We start from the raw sequence: 16,453 nt of genomic DNA, 5'->3' as shown, positions 1-16,453 counted from the left end.
ACCAGGTTTTCGGTTCTCCTCTTTCTGAGCTCTTGAGTAAACAATAGTTAATGGAACCATGGCTCCATCATGAGAAGAGACTTCATGGTAATCACATGTGTAAAACTCGGTTAAGTCATTCCACAAGTTGTCATTCTCAGCAGTAGTATCCTCATTATCAAAACTGACAATTCTGGTGCCTGAAGGTATATTAGGGCTCTCGGTGGAGTTTGCAGTGCCATATAAAACCCGTGTTCTTTCGTGAAGCATGTTTTGCTGCTGTACAATATTCCATTTCCCATTTAATAGATCGTAATCAACCACCGCATCAGGCATCTGCAGGTCAAAAGTGTTAAAAATTCAAAAACACTAGCAACTAAAACTATGGACGCAGAAAACAGCAAGATGACTTGTTCTCCTACCACAAGAGAAGATATGGTGAACCGCATTGTTGGAGAATTGAAGTCGTAGTTTGTGCCAGGATTTATTTGAGAAACATGCTTAGGTAGAGGAAGATAACGAGGTTTAATATCTCTCAGATGAACTGGTACCTGTTTATAAGAAACCAATCATGGTCAAATTTATTCACAGAAGCACAATCTGATCAATGGAAGTACTAACTGGAGTACACTTTACCCGCTCTGTCTTGAGGGGTAGATCAACCACACAAATTTTTAAGCTCTGCATTTCCTTCACAATGAGGGATAGATGTGTTTTGCAGAAATCAACATCCTCTATGATTAGTTCAGGGTTGTCAATAAAAACTTTCTGAAAATAAAAGACAAACACATACAAATCAGAATGAAGAATTATACTAATCAGCAGATGAAAACAAATATGTTATCGGCTGAACCAACCTCCCAGATCCTTTGACTGGAAGAAAAGTGAACAGGGCTTCGAAGAAGATAATGATGGTCGAGTGTTCCACCACCCTTGGAAGCATCTGTAAATAAATAGAGGAATCCCTGATGATGCTCGATTATGCAGTGTGCTGGAGCATTGTGTTCCCAAACCAATGCCAAACCAGAAAATGGGTCAGCTGCATTGATCAGAAAGACCTAAGACATAGTGCTTGTTATGTTTACAATTAAAAACCAAACAACAAACTAGAAAGGTTTTAACAGATGAACTTGGAGCTTTCACCTTTGAAAATGTAGGAGAGAATGTATTTACAGTCACAAATTGGAAATCTTTTGTGTGTCTAATGTTAACATGAACATTTCCCTCAAGTTCTTCGTGAAGCAAAACATCTTCATCCGTTGATCCGATCGTACTACAATATAACCTGATAGCAGAACAAAAAGACGGATTTACAAAAGCAATTTGTGGTAGAACCAAGAACCAAACAACCAAAATTGATCATACGAAACCTGAGTGGCCGTTTTTTCTGATCAGTCACGACATAGAGCAAAGCCTGTCCGTTCTTTGCCCACGCTATGTTGGAGACACGATCTGCGTGAGGCTTACTACATAAAGCTCCAGAATTTAAGTTTCTCACACACAACTTGAAGTAGTCGTTGTCCTTATCATACATAGTGTATGCCAGAAATTTGTGGTCAGGGGATATCTCTGACATCTCTTCATAAGCATAACCTACAAAACAGGCACACAAAATTGTTCATTCCTCTTAATCTGTCCAAGTATAAGAGGCCTAGAATATGCTTATTTACCTCCAAATCTTTCAGCTTCCAGATTGTAATCAAGCAGCTTCTGCTCAATCCTCTTGCCAGATGTAAAATCAAACCCTGCAGCAGGGGACTTATGAGAAATGAACTCCTCGTGCAANCAAACAACAAACTAGAAAGGTTTTAACAGATGAACTTGGAGCTTTCACCTTTGAAAATGTAGGAGAGAATGTATTTACAGTCACAAATTGGAAATCTTTTGTGTGTCTAATGTTAACATGAACATTTCCCTCAAGTTCTTCGTGAAGCAAAACATCTTCATCCGTTGATCCGATCGTACTACAATATAACCTGATAGCAGAAAAAAAAGACGGATTTACAAAAGCAATTTGTGGTAGAACCAAGAACCAAACAACCAAAATTGATCATACGAAACCTGAGTGGCCGTTTTTTCTGATCAGTCACGACATAGAGCAAAGCCTGTCCGTTCTTTGCCCACGCTATGTTGGAGACACGATCTGCGTGAGGCTTACTACATAAAGCTCCAGAATTTAAGTTTCTCACACACAACTTGAAGTAGTCGTTGTCCTTATCATACATAGTGTATGCCAGAAATTTGTGGTCAGGGGATATCTCTGACATCTCTTCATAAGCATAACCTACAAAACAGGCACACAAAATTGTTCATTCCTCTTAATCTGTCCAAGTATAAGAGGCCTAGAATATGCTTATTTACCTCCAAATCTTTCAGCTTCCAGATTGTAATCAAGCAGCTTCTGCTCAATCCTCTTGCCAGATGTAAAATCAAACCCTGCAGCAGGGGACTTATGAGAAATGAACTCCTCGTGCAAGCTCGCTAGCCTCCTACACAGTACTGGATACTGCTTCCCTTCTTCAACACGTCTATAATACAACCTATTTCCACCAATTCAACCAAATCAATCCCCAATTGCCACAAAAAGGACGAACCTTTTTCAAATTAATCGACGAGTCTGCAGATAGAAAAATCGAAGCTTTCTACAACCCTTTGATCTTAGAACCATGACTTATCAAATTCCTCAATATAAACAAGATAAGCTGTTAAATTTGGATTGACTAACCAAGGTCCCCAACGAAGAGGAGGCGTAGAGAGGTCAAAGGACAAACGAGAAGCCATTTCAGACTGAAGCTTGGTCTGAATCCTATCAGTATCAGCCAAAACTGCTTCAGTATACTTCTCTTCTTGCTCCATATAGATATCCATATGCCGCATCGCCACTTTATCTTCCAACTTAGACATCCAACTGTAAGGATCCTCCCACGTCGCGTCGTGTAAAGTGAAACTCTGAGGCTTCTTCGGCGGTTTTGGTAACATTGGTGGTGGTGGAGGAGGCGGTGGTGACTTCCGAGGCTTGTAACGGCGACATTGTTGTTGCCGGTAACGACAATTGTGACGGAAGAAGGTCCGAGAGAGATGGCTCAACATTTACTCCGGTGGGTCATTGGGGGTTTACCTCACAGGGTTTTTTGGATTTTCATAACCGACGAAACCTTCTAAATCATAAGGAGGGTTCCCAGAACCCCTATTAGAGCATCTCCATTGGTTGCATTTAAGCAAAATTAGTTGCTTAAAAAGCTAAAAAAATAAATCAAAAATCCTAATTACTTAACAATCGATCTTTAGCTTAGACATTTTAGCAACGATGTTTACCTAACACGTGTCAGCCAGTAAAATTTTAGGCTAAAAATAAAAAAGAACTTTGTGTTTTTTTGTTTATCCCAACCGTGTTCTTTCTTTTCTTCATCTGATTGAGGAAGAAACTCGACATACATCCATCGACGATTCGGTAAACCCAAGCAGGAGTCTAATCTCAACGATTGGGAATTGTTTAGTCGATTGGGATGCTTCCCTATATCGTTTGGTCTCTTACGGACATACCTTCTGCGATATCACTTGGGGTGCCGGAGGATCCACCGCCGATCTCACTCTCGAGATCGCTTCGAGGATGCAGAAGATTGACCACGCTCTTGAGACGTTATCCTGGTTATCCTGGTATTGAATTTTCCCCCACCTTTTTGTTGGTTTTGTTAATGTATTTGTGTTTGTGTTCGTATGTTTGATCTGTGATTTTGTTTAAATCAGAGGCTCATCCGGATGTTATTGAAGCTAATGGACTTGCTACTCCTGAATCTTATCAAAGTGATCTTGCTTACCTGAAGAAAAAGGTTTTAGATTTGTTGTTCTTGCCTTGTGTGTGTGTTGAGTTTGGTTACTCGTCTTTGATCTGATCTGATGGGTTGTGGTAGTATCTGAACAGGTTGATGTTGGAGCTGATTTGATTGTTACACTGCTTTTCTATGATACTGATATCTTCCTCAAATTTGTGAATGACTGTCGGCAAATCGGGATCAACCAAGGTATGTTTTGTGATTTATGGCTTGCTCTGTAGAAAAATGTTGTCTTTGTGCTTAAAAGCTTAAGTTTTTGAGTTCTCTTGTTTCTATGTGGTTGCTTATTGATCATTTATGATTTAGATGACATATATAAACCCTTGGTGATGATGCCTTTTTACCAATGTTTTCAGATATCAATGATGCTCTCAATTTTGTCTCGAAATTTTTAAACTTCTCGTTGGGGAGAGAATAATATAATTTCTTTCTTCATAATATTTGCAGGGCAAACCGTCCTTAAGAGCTACATATCTAGAACAAAGGGCTGGAATGACTTCCCACATGGACGATGGGGTGATTCATGCAGTGCTTCATACAGTACACTTTCTGATTATCAGGTAACACATATTCATTAGTTCTCTGACATTCTACATACAGTACACTTTCTTAGTTTCTGCAAAACCAAGGTATGTTGTGATCTCTTACATTAGTCATGAATCATGATTTGGCTTGCTCTGTAGATAAATGTTGTCTTTGTGCTTAAAGGCTTAATAAGTTTTTGAGTTCTCTTAGGATTTTAATGGTTGTGCCTCAAATTTGTGAATGACTGTCGTTTAATGTTCTTCCTAGTCCCACTATCTCAGCCGTATGCACAAGTAAAGAACCAACCTTTGTTTAGGTTTTTTTTTTTGTTTTTCTTTTTCGGGTTTGAGTTTTGGTCAATCTTTTGTTCCACCAAGTTAAATCTTAGTTCAACACACGAATGAATGCTTTAATGGTTTTCTTGTTGAATTAAGTCACATCATTATTGAGTGAACCATTAAACCAAGACTTTTGCAGTGTGATAAATGGTTGGTTGTGTGTTATTAGGTAAAAACTTATGTCCATCATTGATTGCTACTTATGTGACTTTTAACCATAAACTTCAATGGGATCTCTTATCTAGATAAATCTTTCTTACTCTTCTTTCTTCTTCAACCATAAAATAGTCTTGTTACTCTTCTTTCTCCTTTAAACACAAACCATAAACACTCTTCCTTCTCCTTTAAGCTTTACTATGGAACCATCTACTGACATGTTAGGTTTTACGGATCTGTTAAATAGTCATACCACAACCAACACTGTCGAAACCAATGAAACTGATGAGGCTGCAAGCGAAGGTGAATACCAACCTGAGGAGCGTCAGCAAAGAAGAAAATGGTCTCACACTGAAGATGTGGCTCTCATTGGTGCTTGGCTCAATACAAGTAAGGATGCAGTTATTTCAAATGGCCAAAAACGTAATACTTTTTGGTCACGTATTGCAACTTATTATGCTGCAAGTCCTAAGCTTGCTGGTCTCGAGAAAAGACAGCCCAAACATTGCAAACAAAGGTGGCAGAGGATCAACGAGACGGTATGCAAGTTTGTTGGAAGCTATGAGGCTGCAACAAAAGCAAAAACCAGCGGCCAGAATGAGGATGATGTGATGAAATTGGCGTACCAGATTTACTTCAACGATTACAATGTGAAGTTCACACTTGAGCATGCTTGGAGAGAGCTTCGCCATGATCAGAAATGGTGTGGAGCTTCTACTATAAAAGGTACTGGAGCTTCTAAGAGAAGAAAACATGATGACCATCCTTCACCGACCTCAGTTCCAGCGAATGTGGAAGAAGAAGCTCGTCCTCCAGGTGTTAAGGCAGCAAAGGCCAAGGGTAAAAATGTGTTGAGCAAGCCAAAGACTGTGAAAGAAGAAGGCGCTTCGCTTGAGGAGTTTTAGAGCATGTGGGAGATAAAACAAAAATAATTTGATTTGAAAGAGAAGCAAAGTAAGACCAAAGAGAAGCAAACAATGCATAAAATGCTTGACCGTCTTCTAGCTAAAACGGAGCCGCTTACAGAAATGGAATTAGCATTAAAGAATAAGCTAATTAGTGACATGTTGTCAAGTTAGTTTGAGTTTATGTTAATGTTCATCTGCTTGTATGTTGTTTCTTTCATTTCTGTTTTATGTTATGAGTTGTATGTCTGTTTTATGCTATGAGTTGAATTGATGTTTATGTTTGAATTTAACTTGTTTGGTTTATAATGATGATCGGTTGGTTATGTATATGTTATGTTTAACTGTTAACAGTTTGAGTTGGAGTTTTTTGTATAAACAAGTTTTGTTGTTGTATTGTGAAAAACCGTTTTGTTGTTTGGATGATGTTTGTGTATTGGCACTATAACAGGTACATGCATTTGGGACATTTGAAAGAGACCGTGAGGGGTACATGCATTTGGGACAGTAGAAGACAAGAAGAAAAAAGAGAAGAAGACAAGGGGAAGAACAAAGCCAGCCACAAGTTTTGTGAGTTGGACAGTAGGTCACGGATGTTGAAGGAGTAGACAAGAGGAGAACAAAGCCAGCCACATGTTATTGTTACTCTTCTGCATATGGTCACGGATGTATGTACTATATGTACTTTGTATTATAGACACCACAAATTTTACAAGCAATGTAAACCACAAATATTTTTAGTTTGTATCACCACAAATATTTTTAGTATGTACTATATGTACTTTGTATCACAGACGCTTATGGGACGATTATTTCAGTGACGATGCAACATATCCTCCTCACCTCTTTCGCCGCCGTTTTAGAATGAACAAACTCTTGTTCTTACGTATCGTTGAACGACTTTCTGCTGAAGTTCCATACTTTCGACAACGACAAGATGCTACTGGAAGGTTCGGTCTCTCTGCACTACAAAAAGCTACAGCAGCAATTCGTATGATGGCATATGGTTGTGCAGCTGATGCATATGACGAATACCTCCGGCTTGCTGAAAGCACTGCGATGTTATGCTTGGAACAGTTCGTTGAAGGAGTTATTAATTTATTTGGAGATGAGTACCTCCGAAGACCCACAGTAGAAGATCTTCAACGACTACTCGCTCTTGGAGAGTGGCGCGGATTTCCCGGGATGATAGGCAGCATAGATTGTATGCATTGGGAGAGGAAGAATTGCCCGACCGCATGGAAAGGTCAATACACACGTGGATCTGGAAAGCCAACAATTGTTTTAGAGGCTGTAGCTTCACAAGACCTCTGGATATGGCACGCATTTTTTGGACCTCTAGGTACATTAAACGATATCAATGTCCTCGATCGCTCACCAGTTTTTGATGACATATTACATGGTATAGCTCCTAAAGTGAAATACTTTGTCAATGGACAAGCATATCATATGGCTTACTATCTCACAGATGGTATTTATCCAAATTGGGCGACTTTTATCCAATCAATTTCACACCCACAAGATCCGAAAGAATCCTTATTTGCTACATGTCAAGAAGCCACACGTAAAGATGTCGAGCGTGCTTTTGGCGTTTTGCAAGCTCGATTTGCCATAGTCAGAAATCCAGCTCTTTTTTTGAGTAAGGAAAAAATTGGAAAGATAATGAGAGCATGTATCATACTGCACAATATGATAGTAGAAGACGAACGAGATTTGTCCACTCAATTTGATGAAGCAACATTCACACGAGCAGATCCAAGCAGAACTTCACAAGTGGATCTCTCATATTCTACAGATATACCTTCAAATCTCACTAACATAATGAGCAGAAGAAAAGACGTTCGTGATCCAGACGTACATCGAAGATTGAAAGCTGATTTGGTTGAGAATATATGGCAAAAATTCGGAACCAATTAAGATTACAATTAATCGTTTTTGTAATGTGTTTTAAATATGCTTTTATGTATTGTTTGTTTACAATCTTATGAAATATATTCATTTTCAAGTTTTTATAAATATATAATATTTAAAATATTAAACAAAATTATTATTATAATAATTTCCAAAATAATAAATTTAAATTAAAGACCACATTTTTAGATACTACCAATGGACAATAAAAATAGAAAGTTTCTTAAGAAGTTTGTTAACTTCAAATTTTATTCACCTTTAGTCAAATTAATGTTTTTAGCAACTTTCCTTAAATGCAACCAATGGTGATGCTCTTAGAATTTAGAAGGCTAAAAGAGATCACTAAGCATATGAAAAAAGAGGTCATTTTGTGTCTCTATGAAATGAAAGGTAACGTGGCCTATGTAAAAAGAGCCAAGTCTCGTGTTGGTTTTTCTAATCAAAAACTTACACCTCTCGTATGGAATTCTTTTAATTTTTTCATCATATTTTTTTTTGCTCTCTCTCTCTCTCTTGTAACAAACATCAAACAATTTGTCAAGGTTTTTTGCAAAAGATGCATACGCCCAAACCCACCTTTGACTCTGTTTCTCATTTTCAGTTTATTACATACAATTTTATATCCAGAAGCATTGCCTTCATGAAACCTTTGTAATGACATTTGAGTATGTTGGCATGGATATGAAGGTTGAAGGTTGATTTCATCTCTATGTACACAATTCCAGCTTTGAGATTCTTCCACATTCCACCCAACACAGCAACCTGCAGTAACAAAAACGACCCGTTCTAAGTTTAGCATCAAAAAGAAAAAGAAAAATAGTTAGAAACATCATGCATGTGCATTAAGAAGTATAATACCGAGCTTTTCATCTTGTGAGAATAGTGCTCTGCTTGACGTAGCCAGGGTAAATGAGATCACTCAGATAAAACTCTACCTGTTGAAAACAGACAACATGATTCAAATAAAGCAAACACACACTAGTAGTTGAATCTAAAGAAAGGACTAAAAACTTACCTTCATCCATTCATCTACGGTAAAGGGGGGGCCAGAGATGTTTTGGTGCAGTGACAACAGACTCTTCGGGCTTCAACAACAGATTTGCCCTCTCAGTGTTTACATGAAGAGGACGAAGGATCAGAATGAGTCTTGAGAAAGCCACTTGCGAAGTCACACTCTCCAACCAATCGTCATACACAAAGAAGCGCACCATCATTGGTTTGGCGGCTTCTGATATGAGATCACTGAATTCCCCTCTCTTAAGAAAAGCCGGAAACAGGAGGAGTTCACTTGCCTTTATCCCAATGTTTGGGAAATCCACCAAGCGAGTCTCAAAAAGATTTAGCATTTTTTTGGGAATGATAATTTGTTTTGGTCGTTCTTCGAAAGTAAGAGACTGCACAAGTGAATAAACCTCTTCAACAGTTTTCAATTTTGCTAGCTGCTTTAGACAATTGAACAAATAACTCACAGCCTCGCCAATTGGCTAATCAATTCAACAAGCTGATCATATATTATTGGCTTTAACACGGCTTTTTTTTACTGGGTAAATAAAATTAGTGAATGTTTTTGTGTTACTGTTATTTCTTATTTATAGTTGCATAAATATTTTTGTAAAGAAATTAATGTTTTCCAAATTCCAAATTGGTTCTTACTAATCACTTATTCTTTATCATCGATACCCACATCACATGTCTATTAATCTATAGGGTATTTATTTCAAATTTTAAATATAAAAACTTTTTTCCATTATCCACTATTATTCTAACTTTTGTAAGAACATAGTATATGTTTAATTTTCTTTCCCAACAATCCAAACAATCTTTCGTGCACCCCCAGATGATTTAAGTACACAGATCTTGTTTTACTGATTTTTTATTTTAATTATAGTATTACATGACATTTTTTATTTTACATATAGTATTACATGACATATTGTTCTATTTTCATTGGTTAAACTAAGATGTGGTGAATAGGGAGGTAAGTATTGTTCTTATTTGAATAAATTTGATCCTTTTAATCATATTTGACTCTTTTTTTTTTTCTTGATTGACATAAGTTTTTTTCTTTTTTTTTTTTTTATCTTTAATCAAAATTCATATAAGTTCATTATTCTTCCTCAAATTTGTTATTATATCCTAACACGTAAAACTTTGAGGAATTTAATTTTTGTAATTCTATTTGAAAAAATATACTTTTCATTATATTTCTTTTTTTTAATCGACAAATAAAAATATTTTGATTTTTCCCCTTTTTAATTATTCTTTTAAGATTAGATAAATTTGAAATTTTCCACAACATAATTTCTAAATTTAATTGGTTGAAGTTTTTTTACATATGTTTGCGCAACAAGAAACCACGAGAGCCGTAGCTAGTTACTATCTCTCTCTTTTCCGTCATGGACGGCCTACCTTGGCTTCTGCTCAACGAGATTCTCTTTAGGTTGGACCGCAGAGATATGACGATGATGCGGTGCACAAATAGATATTTCCGGCGGCATATGTCCGAGGACCCTTATTTTGAGAAGGAATACAAATCGTTTTTGCTTCCCATCCCCAATCAGAACGTCTCCTCCGGCGACTTTATGCTTCTCGGTTGCTGCTCCGGCCTTCTTCTAGTCTTCCTTGAGAAACTCTTTGTTGTAAACCCTATCACAAGGAAGTACCGACTCGTGAACTATACTTGGTCAAGTCTCTTTGCGAAGATGTTTAGCGGTGGAGAAATTATTGATCCGGAGAAACGTGTGGGGATCGGGTTTACGGTCGATGAGGTCGATCCAAACACGCTGAGGTTCAAAATCGTCTGCTTAATCGAGGAAAAGGAGGAGGAGGCAAAAACGATGTATCAATTCGAGGTTAGTCTAGGAGATTCGTATTGGGTACTACCGAAAACGACAATTACTTGCCACTCAAGCGAGCTGGTGAAGGGTATGAGACCTATTTACTTGGACCAAGTTCTTTACTGGTTAAGAAACGACGGAAGCATCGTAGCGTTCAACACCGTGACTGAGGAAGCACACCTGCTCCAAGCTGAATTTCCAAACTCTAAAGCATTGTTCTGCTCCGCGCCAGGGCTAACTCTGTTAGCCGCGACAGAGGAAGTTATTTGCGTTTATGCCTTAGAGAACTCCACCAAGTGGGTACTCATTAGACTGATACCGAATAAGGTAGCGTTGGACCAAAAAAAGAGGATGATGTCGTCCATGTCGTGGAAAGTGGCTGCTTACGACGGGAAGTTTTTAGTTTTGACCGAGGCTACCAAGGACGCAATGGTGTTTCATGAGTACGACTTGAGAGCTAACAAGTGGACAATCATACAAGGGTTGAGCAATAGTAATAATGAAGATGTTTTTCAGTTTAGGCCGTCTTCGTTCGCTGTGATTGGATTAAACAACTTGATAGGAGAGCAAAATTTGCTGTTTCAAGTGCAGCCTCAAACTTCTACACTCATCAAGCGTCTATCGTCGTGTTTGAAGCATATGAATATTCCTTCTCTAAAAATGAGGTCATTCTGTGTCTATGAATGGGAAGGTAACGTGGGCTATGTAAAAAGAGCCAAGTCTCGTGTTGGTTGATTTTCTAATCACAAACTTACACCTCTCGTACTGAATTCTTTTAATTTTTTCTGCTCTCTCTCTCTCTCTCTCTCTCTCTTGTAACAAACATCAAACAATTTGTCAAGGCTTTTTGCAAAAGATACATATCATTACTCATTAGTTTTCTTCACAAAAGTGGACTAATCATGAGTTTCCAAGCAAACAAGGGTAAGAGATCAGTAAGGAAGTTGCTTACTCAAGAGACGGTCGAAAAAGGGTGCTCAGCTTCAAACTCCTCACTCTTCTCTCTCCTGTTTCAGCTAATATCATGGGACACTTTGCTGCTGCAACACTTGGCAACATCAAGAAAAAAGAAAAACATCATGCGTGCGCATGAATAGTTTCAGGCACTTGAAAAAGAGACCTTATAAATATGAAAAGAATAAAACTTGTCTAATGCTTTTAGTTACGCGTCGATAGCATTAGCAACACAGGCCTTAGAGTTGCCGTTTATATATTACTAGTAACAATGACAGCTCCAAGAGTGAAACTTCGTTTGAATGCTTGGGCTTGATTAAATGCAGCTTGACCAATACAGCTATCCATAACATATATAACAATTTTTAGCTGACAACCATCAACAACAAGGATACAAAAACGAGAGCACATGAGCACACCAATGATTCGGCTAATTGGCGCATCTCTTATGCCGGACACTGGTGTCCACAGTTATAAGATCACGCTTTGCTTTCTTGAACTTCTCAATTCCTTGTGCAGGATCTGACGTGATGCTGAAAATTGTAAAACTATGCAGAGATAAGAAACTAGAAAACAGAGTATTTGTTTATTCTCTCTATAATCTGTGTACCTTCCGTAAACTAGAACCTCATCTTCCGCAGCTTTCTTTAGCCGATTAAAAGCATTGATCTTGAAAGTATCATCAGCAGCACACACTAAAGCTGGCCTGAAGTTGAACCCCTTCTTCCCGGTGATAGCGAGCATACTTGGCACACGTTTTAATTTTGTCAACACCTAGAGTACTCATATTTCATAAGTACGTTTTGGTTTTGTCAACACCTAGAGTACTGACCTCGTTCCTAGATGATCATGACTATGCTAGGTTTGTTAAATTTGGGCTTATCTTGGACTTCTAACTAAAAACCAATTGGCAATTAGTAGATTGACCCTAACCCTTTATATATTAATTATAGTTTCTTTAAACTTCAGATGTGGGACTTGGATTGTATCCCAACAATCTCCCCTTCAAACCAAGGACCACATGTGGGATATTAACACGTCTCCTCGAGATGATAACTCCATCTCGAACCGATCTCACTTGGACCGATAATAGACCCCTTCTTGGGCCCCCATTACTTGGGTTAACAAGAGGTATGTTCATATCCACTTTTCTAGGTCCACCAGAATTTTTAACCTTGGGCTCTGATACCATGTTAAATTTGGGCTTATCTTGGGCTTCTAACTAAAAACCAATTGGCAATTAGTAGATTGACCCTAACCCTTTATATATTAATTATAGTCTCTTTAAACTTCAGATATGGGACTTGGATTGTATCCCAACAAGGTTCAGGCTTTTCCCGGATCTAGCTTACTAGAGAGATCAGCTAAGATAATCTGAAGTGGTGCGGTTCCAAGTTAGGTCAAGAAATCAAAACCACTAAGGAGATTACAAGAAGCAACCTGGTAGATTAGATTTCCTTCAAGCAACTCTTTAGCATTCACCACATCCTTGTTGCTTGTTTCACGCATCTTTTCATAAGGACAGGCCTAGCTGACCTCTCAGTTCCTCCAACGCCATCCAGGAAATTAATCTCTTTAATCAGTGGTCATCAGGTTGTCCACTTTGCTTCTTAGGTGGCTCGACTCCAGCAATTCTGCTAGAGAATGTTGTTTGGAATATCACGAAACCTCCGATTGAGGGAGGAATCCTTACCCACTAAACGGTTCACAGATACATTGACCCAAATCGGGAGGATTGGGCCTGGTAAATTGTATAGCTAAACTTCCTTTTTATTTTTTTCTCTCTCTCTATATATCTCTCAAATCCCTAGTCAGACTTTTGAACATCACACAAGTGATTTTGCTTTTAAAATTCAATCACTACCAAAAAAATCAAGCGGTGCAAGTAATTTTTTGGGCTAAGCGGTGAATATTATAATTTTTTGGGCCAAGCGGTGCAAAAAACAAAAACGAATATTATAATTTTTTTGGGCCAAGCGATGCAAGTAATTTTTTGGAAAGCGGTGCAATGGATAAATTGGGCCAAGCGTGATTATTCATCAACATCTTATTATCATATAACTTTGACATTTTACATTTAAATCTTCGTTACAAAAATTATAAGTTTACAACTCATTTTATCACATAACTAATTACACATTTATTAATGATTATTTTATTTTAAAAATATATAATCATCATTAATCATAAATAATAATTTATTAATAATTTCATTTATCATAATATTTAGGAAATTCACCCAGCGATTCTTTAGAGGATTTAACATTTGTTTGTGAACAATGATTTAAGAACCGTTGATTTGATTTCTCACAGTAACATGATATTGCTTTAGACACTTGGACAAATAACGCACAACCTCATCAATTCAATAAGATGATCATATATTATTGGCTTTAACAAGGCTTTTTTACTGGACAAATAAAATTAGTGAATGTTTTTGTATTACTGTTATTTCTTATTTATAGTTGCAATAAATATTTTTTGTAAAGAAATTATTATTTTTCCAAATTCCAAATTGGTTCTTACTAATCCTATCGATTTTTTTTTTTTTAAAAACAGCACTAATTCTTTATCATCGATACACACATAAGTATCTATTAATCTATATGTTACTTATTTCAACTTTTATATATAAAGAGCTTTTTTCCATTATCCACTATTATTCTAATTTTTGTAAGAAAGTTAACTAACATATATGTTTAATTTTCTTTCACCCCTAGATGACTTAAAAGTACACAGATTTTGTTTTACTGATTTTTATTTTATTTTAATTATAGTATTATGTGACATATTTTAATATGTCTATATTTTTCTATTTTCCAATATAAATATGTTCGGCAATATATTGGCGGTATTATACACCAAATCGGCAGGATTGGCCCGGGTGTGGTTGGTATGTTTATGGGCCTTGATAAAGTGTCTTTAAAGTTGTTGTAAAAATCACATTAACTAAAATTTAAGCCGTGGTACACCACGAGACAATTATTTAATTTTATTTATAATGATGTTTGATTTTAACGGTATTTAATTTAGTAATCAAATTATATATATTTAATTTTTAGTATTTTTATATTTAAGCAATGATACAATTATTTTAAAGAATTATAATTTTATCAGGATAAAACACTAAAATTATGAAATATAACTGTTTGTATAATGTATAATTAATCAAAATAATATTTTGTATTTATTTAAAATAATACTATTATTGTATTATTTAATATATGATTATTTAATTTAACTAGATTGTTTATTTGTCAGTGTATACAATACAGTGTAATGATTGATTTTTTTTTATTATTATTATTTTGGGACACATATATAGAAAACAAATTTACTTTTAATAAAGAATTTAGGTAGAATTAATTACTTTCTATAAAAAAATGGATTTTGTCAATTTACTATATTTTACTTATTGCTTTTAGTGCAATTTTATAGAGACTAAAATTTTAAATAAGCAAAACTAAAAAGGTAGAACCCAAAATATACTTAAAAAAATATATATTAGTATATAGATACATAAATAAGAAATTAGGGCAGAGAAAAGCTAAATTTCCTCTTTTTTTTTTCTCTCTCTATATATCTCTCAAATCCCTAGTCTGACTTTAGAACATACACAAGTTTTATATCCTCTCGTCTTTTCCAAGAAGATCTTTGCTTTTAAAATTCAATCAATACCAAAAAAAAAAATACTCGGATTACAGAAGAAATCATGGTTGAAACTGGTAAAGACTTGGAATTTTTCAAGGTCTTTCTCCCCGAATTTAGTTCTCACGAACTGGTGATTCCTCCAGCATTCATCGACTTATTATTAGGGTTAGGGAAGCCATTACCTAAAGAAGCGTTCTTACTCGATGAGATCGGACAGTTGTGGCGTGTAGAGACAGAAACAGAAGACACAGACGAAAGATTCTGTGTTTGGTTCAAAAAAGGTTGGGAGAGTTTCGTAACAGATCAATCTCTTGAATTCGGAGACTTTCTTGTGTTTCGCTACGACGGCGATTCGAGATTCTCCGTTACGGTTTTCGCTCAAGACGGAATTAAAAGAGATGTTGGTGGCGTCACAACCACGGAAGGAACTAGGGTTTCTGTTGACAATGAACCGGTTGATGATACTTTTACTAAACCGGAAAGTAGGAAAGATTGTGGCAATAAGCGGAAACGGGAACACGATTCGATCAACGATAAACCGGATCAGTATGAATCAACTAGCAAAACCAAACCGGAACATCGTGAGAAGATTCAGAAAACAGTTAACCGGGCTGGAGGTAATTTACATTAATTTTTGGGTTTTTATTTTTGACTTTTTTTTTTCTTCATTCAAGTTTTCAAGTGTTTTGAATCATATATATTGTTCGGTGTAATGTAGATCCTTGTGACATATCATCGTTTCCTGAGGATGGAGCTGAAGAATCGGTTTATAAACCCAAGAATCCACATTTTCTAAGGAATATTACAAGCAGTTCATATCAGAAACTGGTGAGTTTAAAAGAACGTAACCAATTTTATAAAATCTGTCTTAATTAATGGTTTACCTAATATCAATTTCTATGTTTTGCTAGGAAATACCGACAACTTTTCTGAAATCGAATGGGATCGAATTGGAGGAAGAACTTGAGCTTTGTGATGAAGATGGAAAGAAGTGGCCTTTGAAGGTTGAGAATCACGGTAGAGGACAAAGGTTCTCGTCTGCAACATGGTTGGCTTTCTGTAAAAGCCACAAGTTGAGGAAGAACCACAAGTTTTTATTCGAGTTTATAATCCCAAGGAGTGGGAGATGCAACGAGATTCAAGTTCGTCTTGTCAGTGAGAGATTGCCTACCACTTTGACAACAAATAAATACCAAGTTCTTGCTATGTAAACCCCTTAAAAGTATACAACTCTGTGTTATGTTTGACTTCTTTAATGAATCTTTTTTGTTACTATTATATAGTTGCATCAATTTAGATTTTTGCATCAGTTAGAAAATTCCAAATTATCCCATAATTAAAACGAATTGAGTATATTTAGCAAG

The 16,453-nt window shown here is 36.4% G+C and overlaps 6 protein-coding genes and 1 long non-coding RNA gene across 11 annotated transcripts in view; 4 read left to right on the top strand and 3 right to left on the bottom strand.

Annotated features, from left to right (window-relative positions):
* LOC104757613 (protease 2-like) overlaps positions 1–3,240 on the bottom strand; it is a 10,779-nt gene extending 7,539 nt beyond the window's left edge. Inside the window, exons 1-9 of the mRNA XM_019239024.1 lie at positions 2,705–3,240; positions 2,415–2,519; positions 1,650–1,723; positions 1,350–1,572; positions 1,123–1,264; positions 837–1,037; positions 616–747; positions 402–530; positions 3–315 (exon numbers count right to left, since the gene is read on the bottom strand). Coding sequence (XP_019094569.1) covers positions 3–315; positions 402–530; positions 616–747; positions 837–1,037; positions 1,123–1,264; positions 1,350–1,572; positions 1,650–1,723; positions 2,415–2,519; positions 2,705–3,069 — 1,684 coding nt within the window. The 5' untranslated portion in view covers positions 3,070–3,240. The remainder of the gene's footprint in view (positions 1–2; positions 316–401; positions 531–615; positions 748–836; positions 1,038–1,122; positions 1,265–1,349; positions 1,573–1,649; positions 1,724–2,414; positions 2,520–2,704) is intronic.
* Positions 3,346–6,558, top strand: LOC104745186 (methylenetetrahydrofolate reductase 1-like). Of its 5 annotated transcripts, none has more exons than XM_010466387.1 (5): positions 3,346–3,636; positions 3,727–3,809; positions 3,902–4,001; positions 4,260–4,372; positions 6,188–6,558. In XM_010466387.1, exons 1-5 carry the CDS (start codon positions 3,486–3,488, stop codon positions 6,245–6,247), a joined length of 507 nt encoding a protein of 168 aa, XP_010464689.1. In that variant the 5' UTR covers positions 3,346–3,485; the 3' UTR covers positions 6,248–6,558. The 5 variants fall into 5 exon arrangements, with proteins under 5 accessions (XP_010464689.1, XP_010464698.1, XP_010464704.1 ...); XM_010466396.1 differs by lacking the exon at positions 6,188–6,558 and adding an exon at positions 5,079–6,066; XM_010466402.1 differs by lacking the exon at positions 6,188–6,558 and adding an exon at positions 5,057–6,066.
* On the top strand, positions 6,601–7,653 carry LOC104757602. Its single transcript, XM_010480358.1, has 2 exons — positions 6,601–6,982; positions 7,079–7,653. Exons 1-2 carry the CDS (start codon positions 6,601–6,603, stop codon positions 7,651–7,653), a joined length of 957 nt encoding a protein of 318 aa, XP_010478660.1.
* LOC104745162 lies at positions 8,211–9,115 on the bottom strand. Its single transcript, XR_760708.2, has 3 exons — positions 8,663–9,115; positions 8,506–8,582; positions 8,211–8,409 (listed from the first exon to the last, which is right to left on the bottom strand). It is a non-coding gene; the product is annotated as an uncharacterized LOC104745162 (long non-coding RNA).
* On the top strand, positions 10,044–11,219 carry LOC104757592 (putative F-box protein At1g20795). The gene has a single exon (XM_010480346.1). The coding sequence runs from the start codon at positions 10,044–10,046 to the stop codon at positions 11,217–11,219; it is 1,176 nt and encodes a 391-aa protein (XP_010478648.1).
* On the bottom strand, positions 11,726–12,232 carry LOC104745152 (signal recognition particle 54 kDa protein 2-like). Its single transcript, XM_010466333.2, has 2 exons — positions 12,049–12,232; positions 11,726–11,971 (listed from the first exon to the last, which is right to left on the bottom strand). The coding sequence occupies exons 1-2, from the start codon at positions 12,180–12,182 to the stop codon at positions 11,869–11,871; spliced, it is 237 nt and encodes a 78-aa protein (XP_010464635.1). The 5' UTR covers positions 12,183–12,232; the 3' UTR covers positions 11,726–11,868.
* Positions 15,067–16,300, top strand: LOC104757584 (putative B3 domain-containing protein At5g66980). Its single transcript, XM_010480333.2, has 3 exons — positions 15,067–15,706; positions 15,808–15,917; positions 16,001–16,300. The coding sequence occupies exons 1-3, from the start codon at positions 15,151–15,153 to the stop codon at positions 16,298–16,300; spliced, it is 966 nt and encodes a 321-aa protein (XP_010478635.1). The 5' UTR covers positions 15,067–15,150.

This window comes from Camelina sativa, chromosome 2 (assembly GCF_000633955.1).
Source record: "Camelina sativa cultivar DH55 chromosome 2, Cs, whole genome shotgun sequence".
Lineage (NCBI taxonomy): Eukaryota > Viridiplantae > Streptophyta > Magnoliopsida > Brassicales > Brassicaceae > Camelina > Camelina sativa.
The sequence above is the reverse complement of the archived record's forward strand: the minus strand, read 5'-3'. Positions and strand labels throughout refer to the sequence as shown.

What these genes read in the sequence shown, in the direction of transcription:
- LOC104757602 (XM_010480358.1), top strand. Translation starts at nt 6,601, where the DNA reads ATGAACAAACTCTTGTTCTTACGTATCGTTGAACGACTTTCTGCTGAA. An exon ending in TTGCCCGACCGCATGGAAAG is followed by an intron (nt 6,983 to 7,078) that starts GTCAATACACAC and finishes TTGGACCTCTAG; the next exon opens with GTACATTAAACGATATCAAT.
- LOC104745186 (XM_010466378.1), top strand. Translation starts at nt 3,972, where the DNA reads ATGACTGTCGGCAAATCGGGATCAACCAAG. An exon ending in GCAAATCGGGATCAACCAAG is followed by an intron (nt 4,002 to 4,259) that starts GTATGTTTTGTG and finishes TAATATTTGCAG; the next exon opens with GGCAAACCGTCCTTAAGAGC. An exon ending in GTACACTTTCTGATTATCAG is followed by an intron (nt 4,373 to 5,078) that starts GTAACACATATT and finishes TCTGTTAAATAG; the next exon opens with TCATACCACAACCAACACTG.
- LOC104745152 (XM_010466333.2), bottom strand. Translation starts at nt 12,182, where the DNA reads ATGCTCGCTATCACCGGGAAGAAGGGGTTCAACTTCAGGCCAGCTTTA. An exon ending in GAGGTTCTAGTTTACGGAAG is followed by an intron (nt 11,972 to 12,048) that starts GTACACAGATTA and finishes TACAATTTTCAG; the next exon opens with CATCACGTCAGATCCTGCAC.
- LOC104757592 (XM_010480346.1), top strand. Translation starts at nt 10,044, where the DNA reads ATGGACGGCCTACCTTGGCTTCTGCTCAACGAGATTCTCTTTAGGTTG.
- LOC104757584 (XM_010480333.2), top strand. Translation starts at nt 15,151, where the DNA reads ATGGTTGAAACTGGTAAAGACTTGGAATTTTTCAAGGTCTTTCTCCCC. An exon ending in AACAGTTAACCGGGCTGGAG is followed by an intron (nt 15,707 to 15,807) that starts GTAATTTACATT and finishes GGTGTAATGTAG; the next exon opens with ATCCTTGTGACATATCATCG. An exon ending in GCAGTTCATATCAGAAACTG is followed by an intron (nt 15,918 to 16,000) that starts GTGAGTTTAAAA and finishes ATGTTTTGCTAG; the next exon opens with GAAATACCGACAACTTTTCT.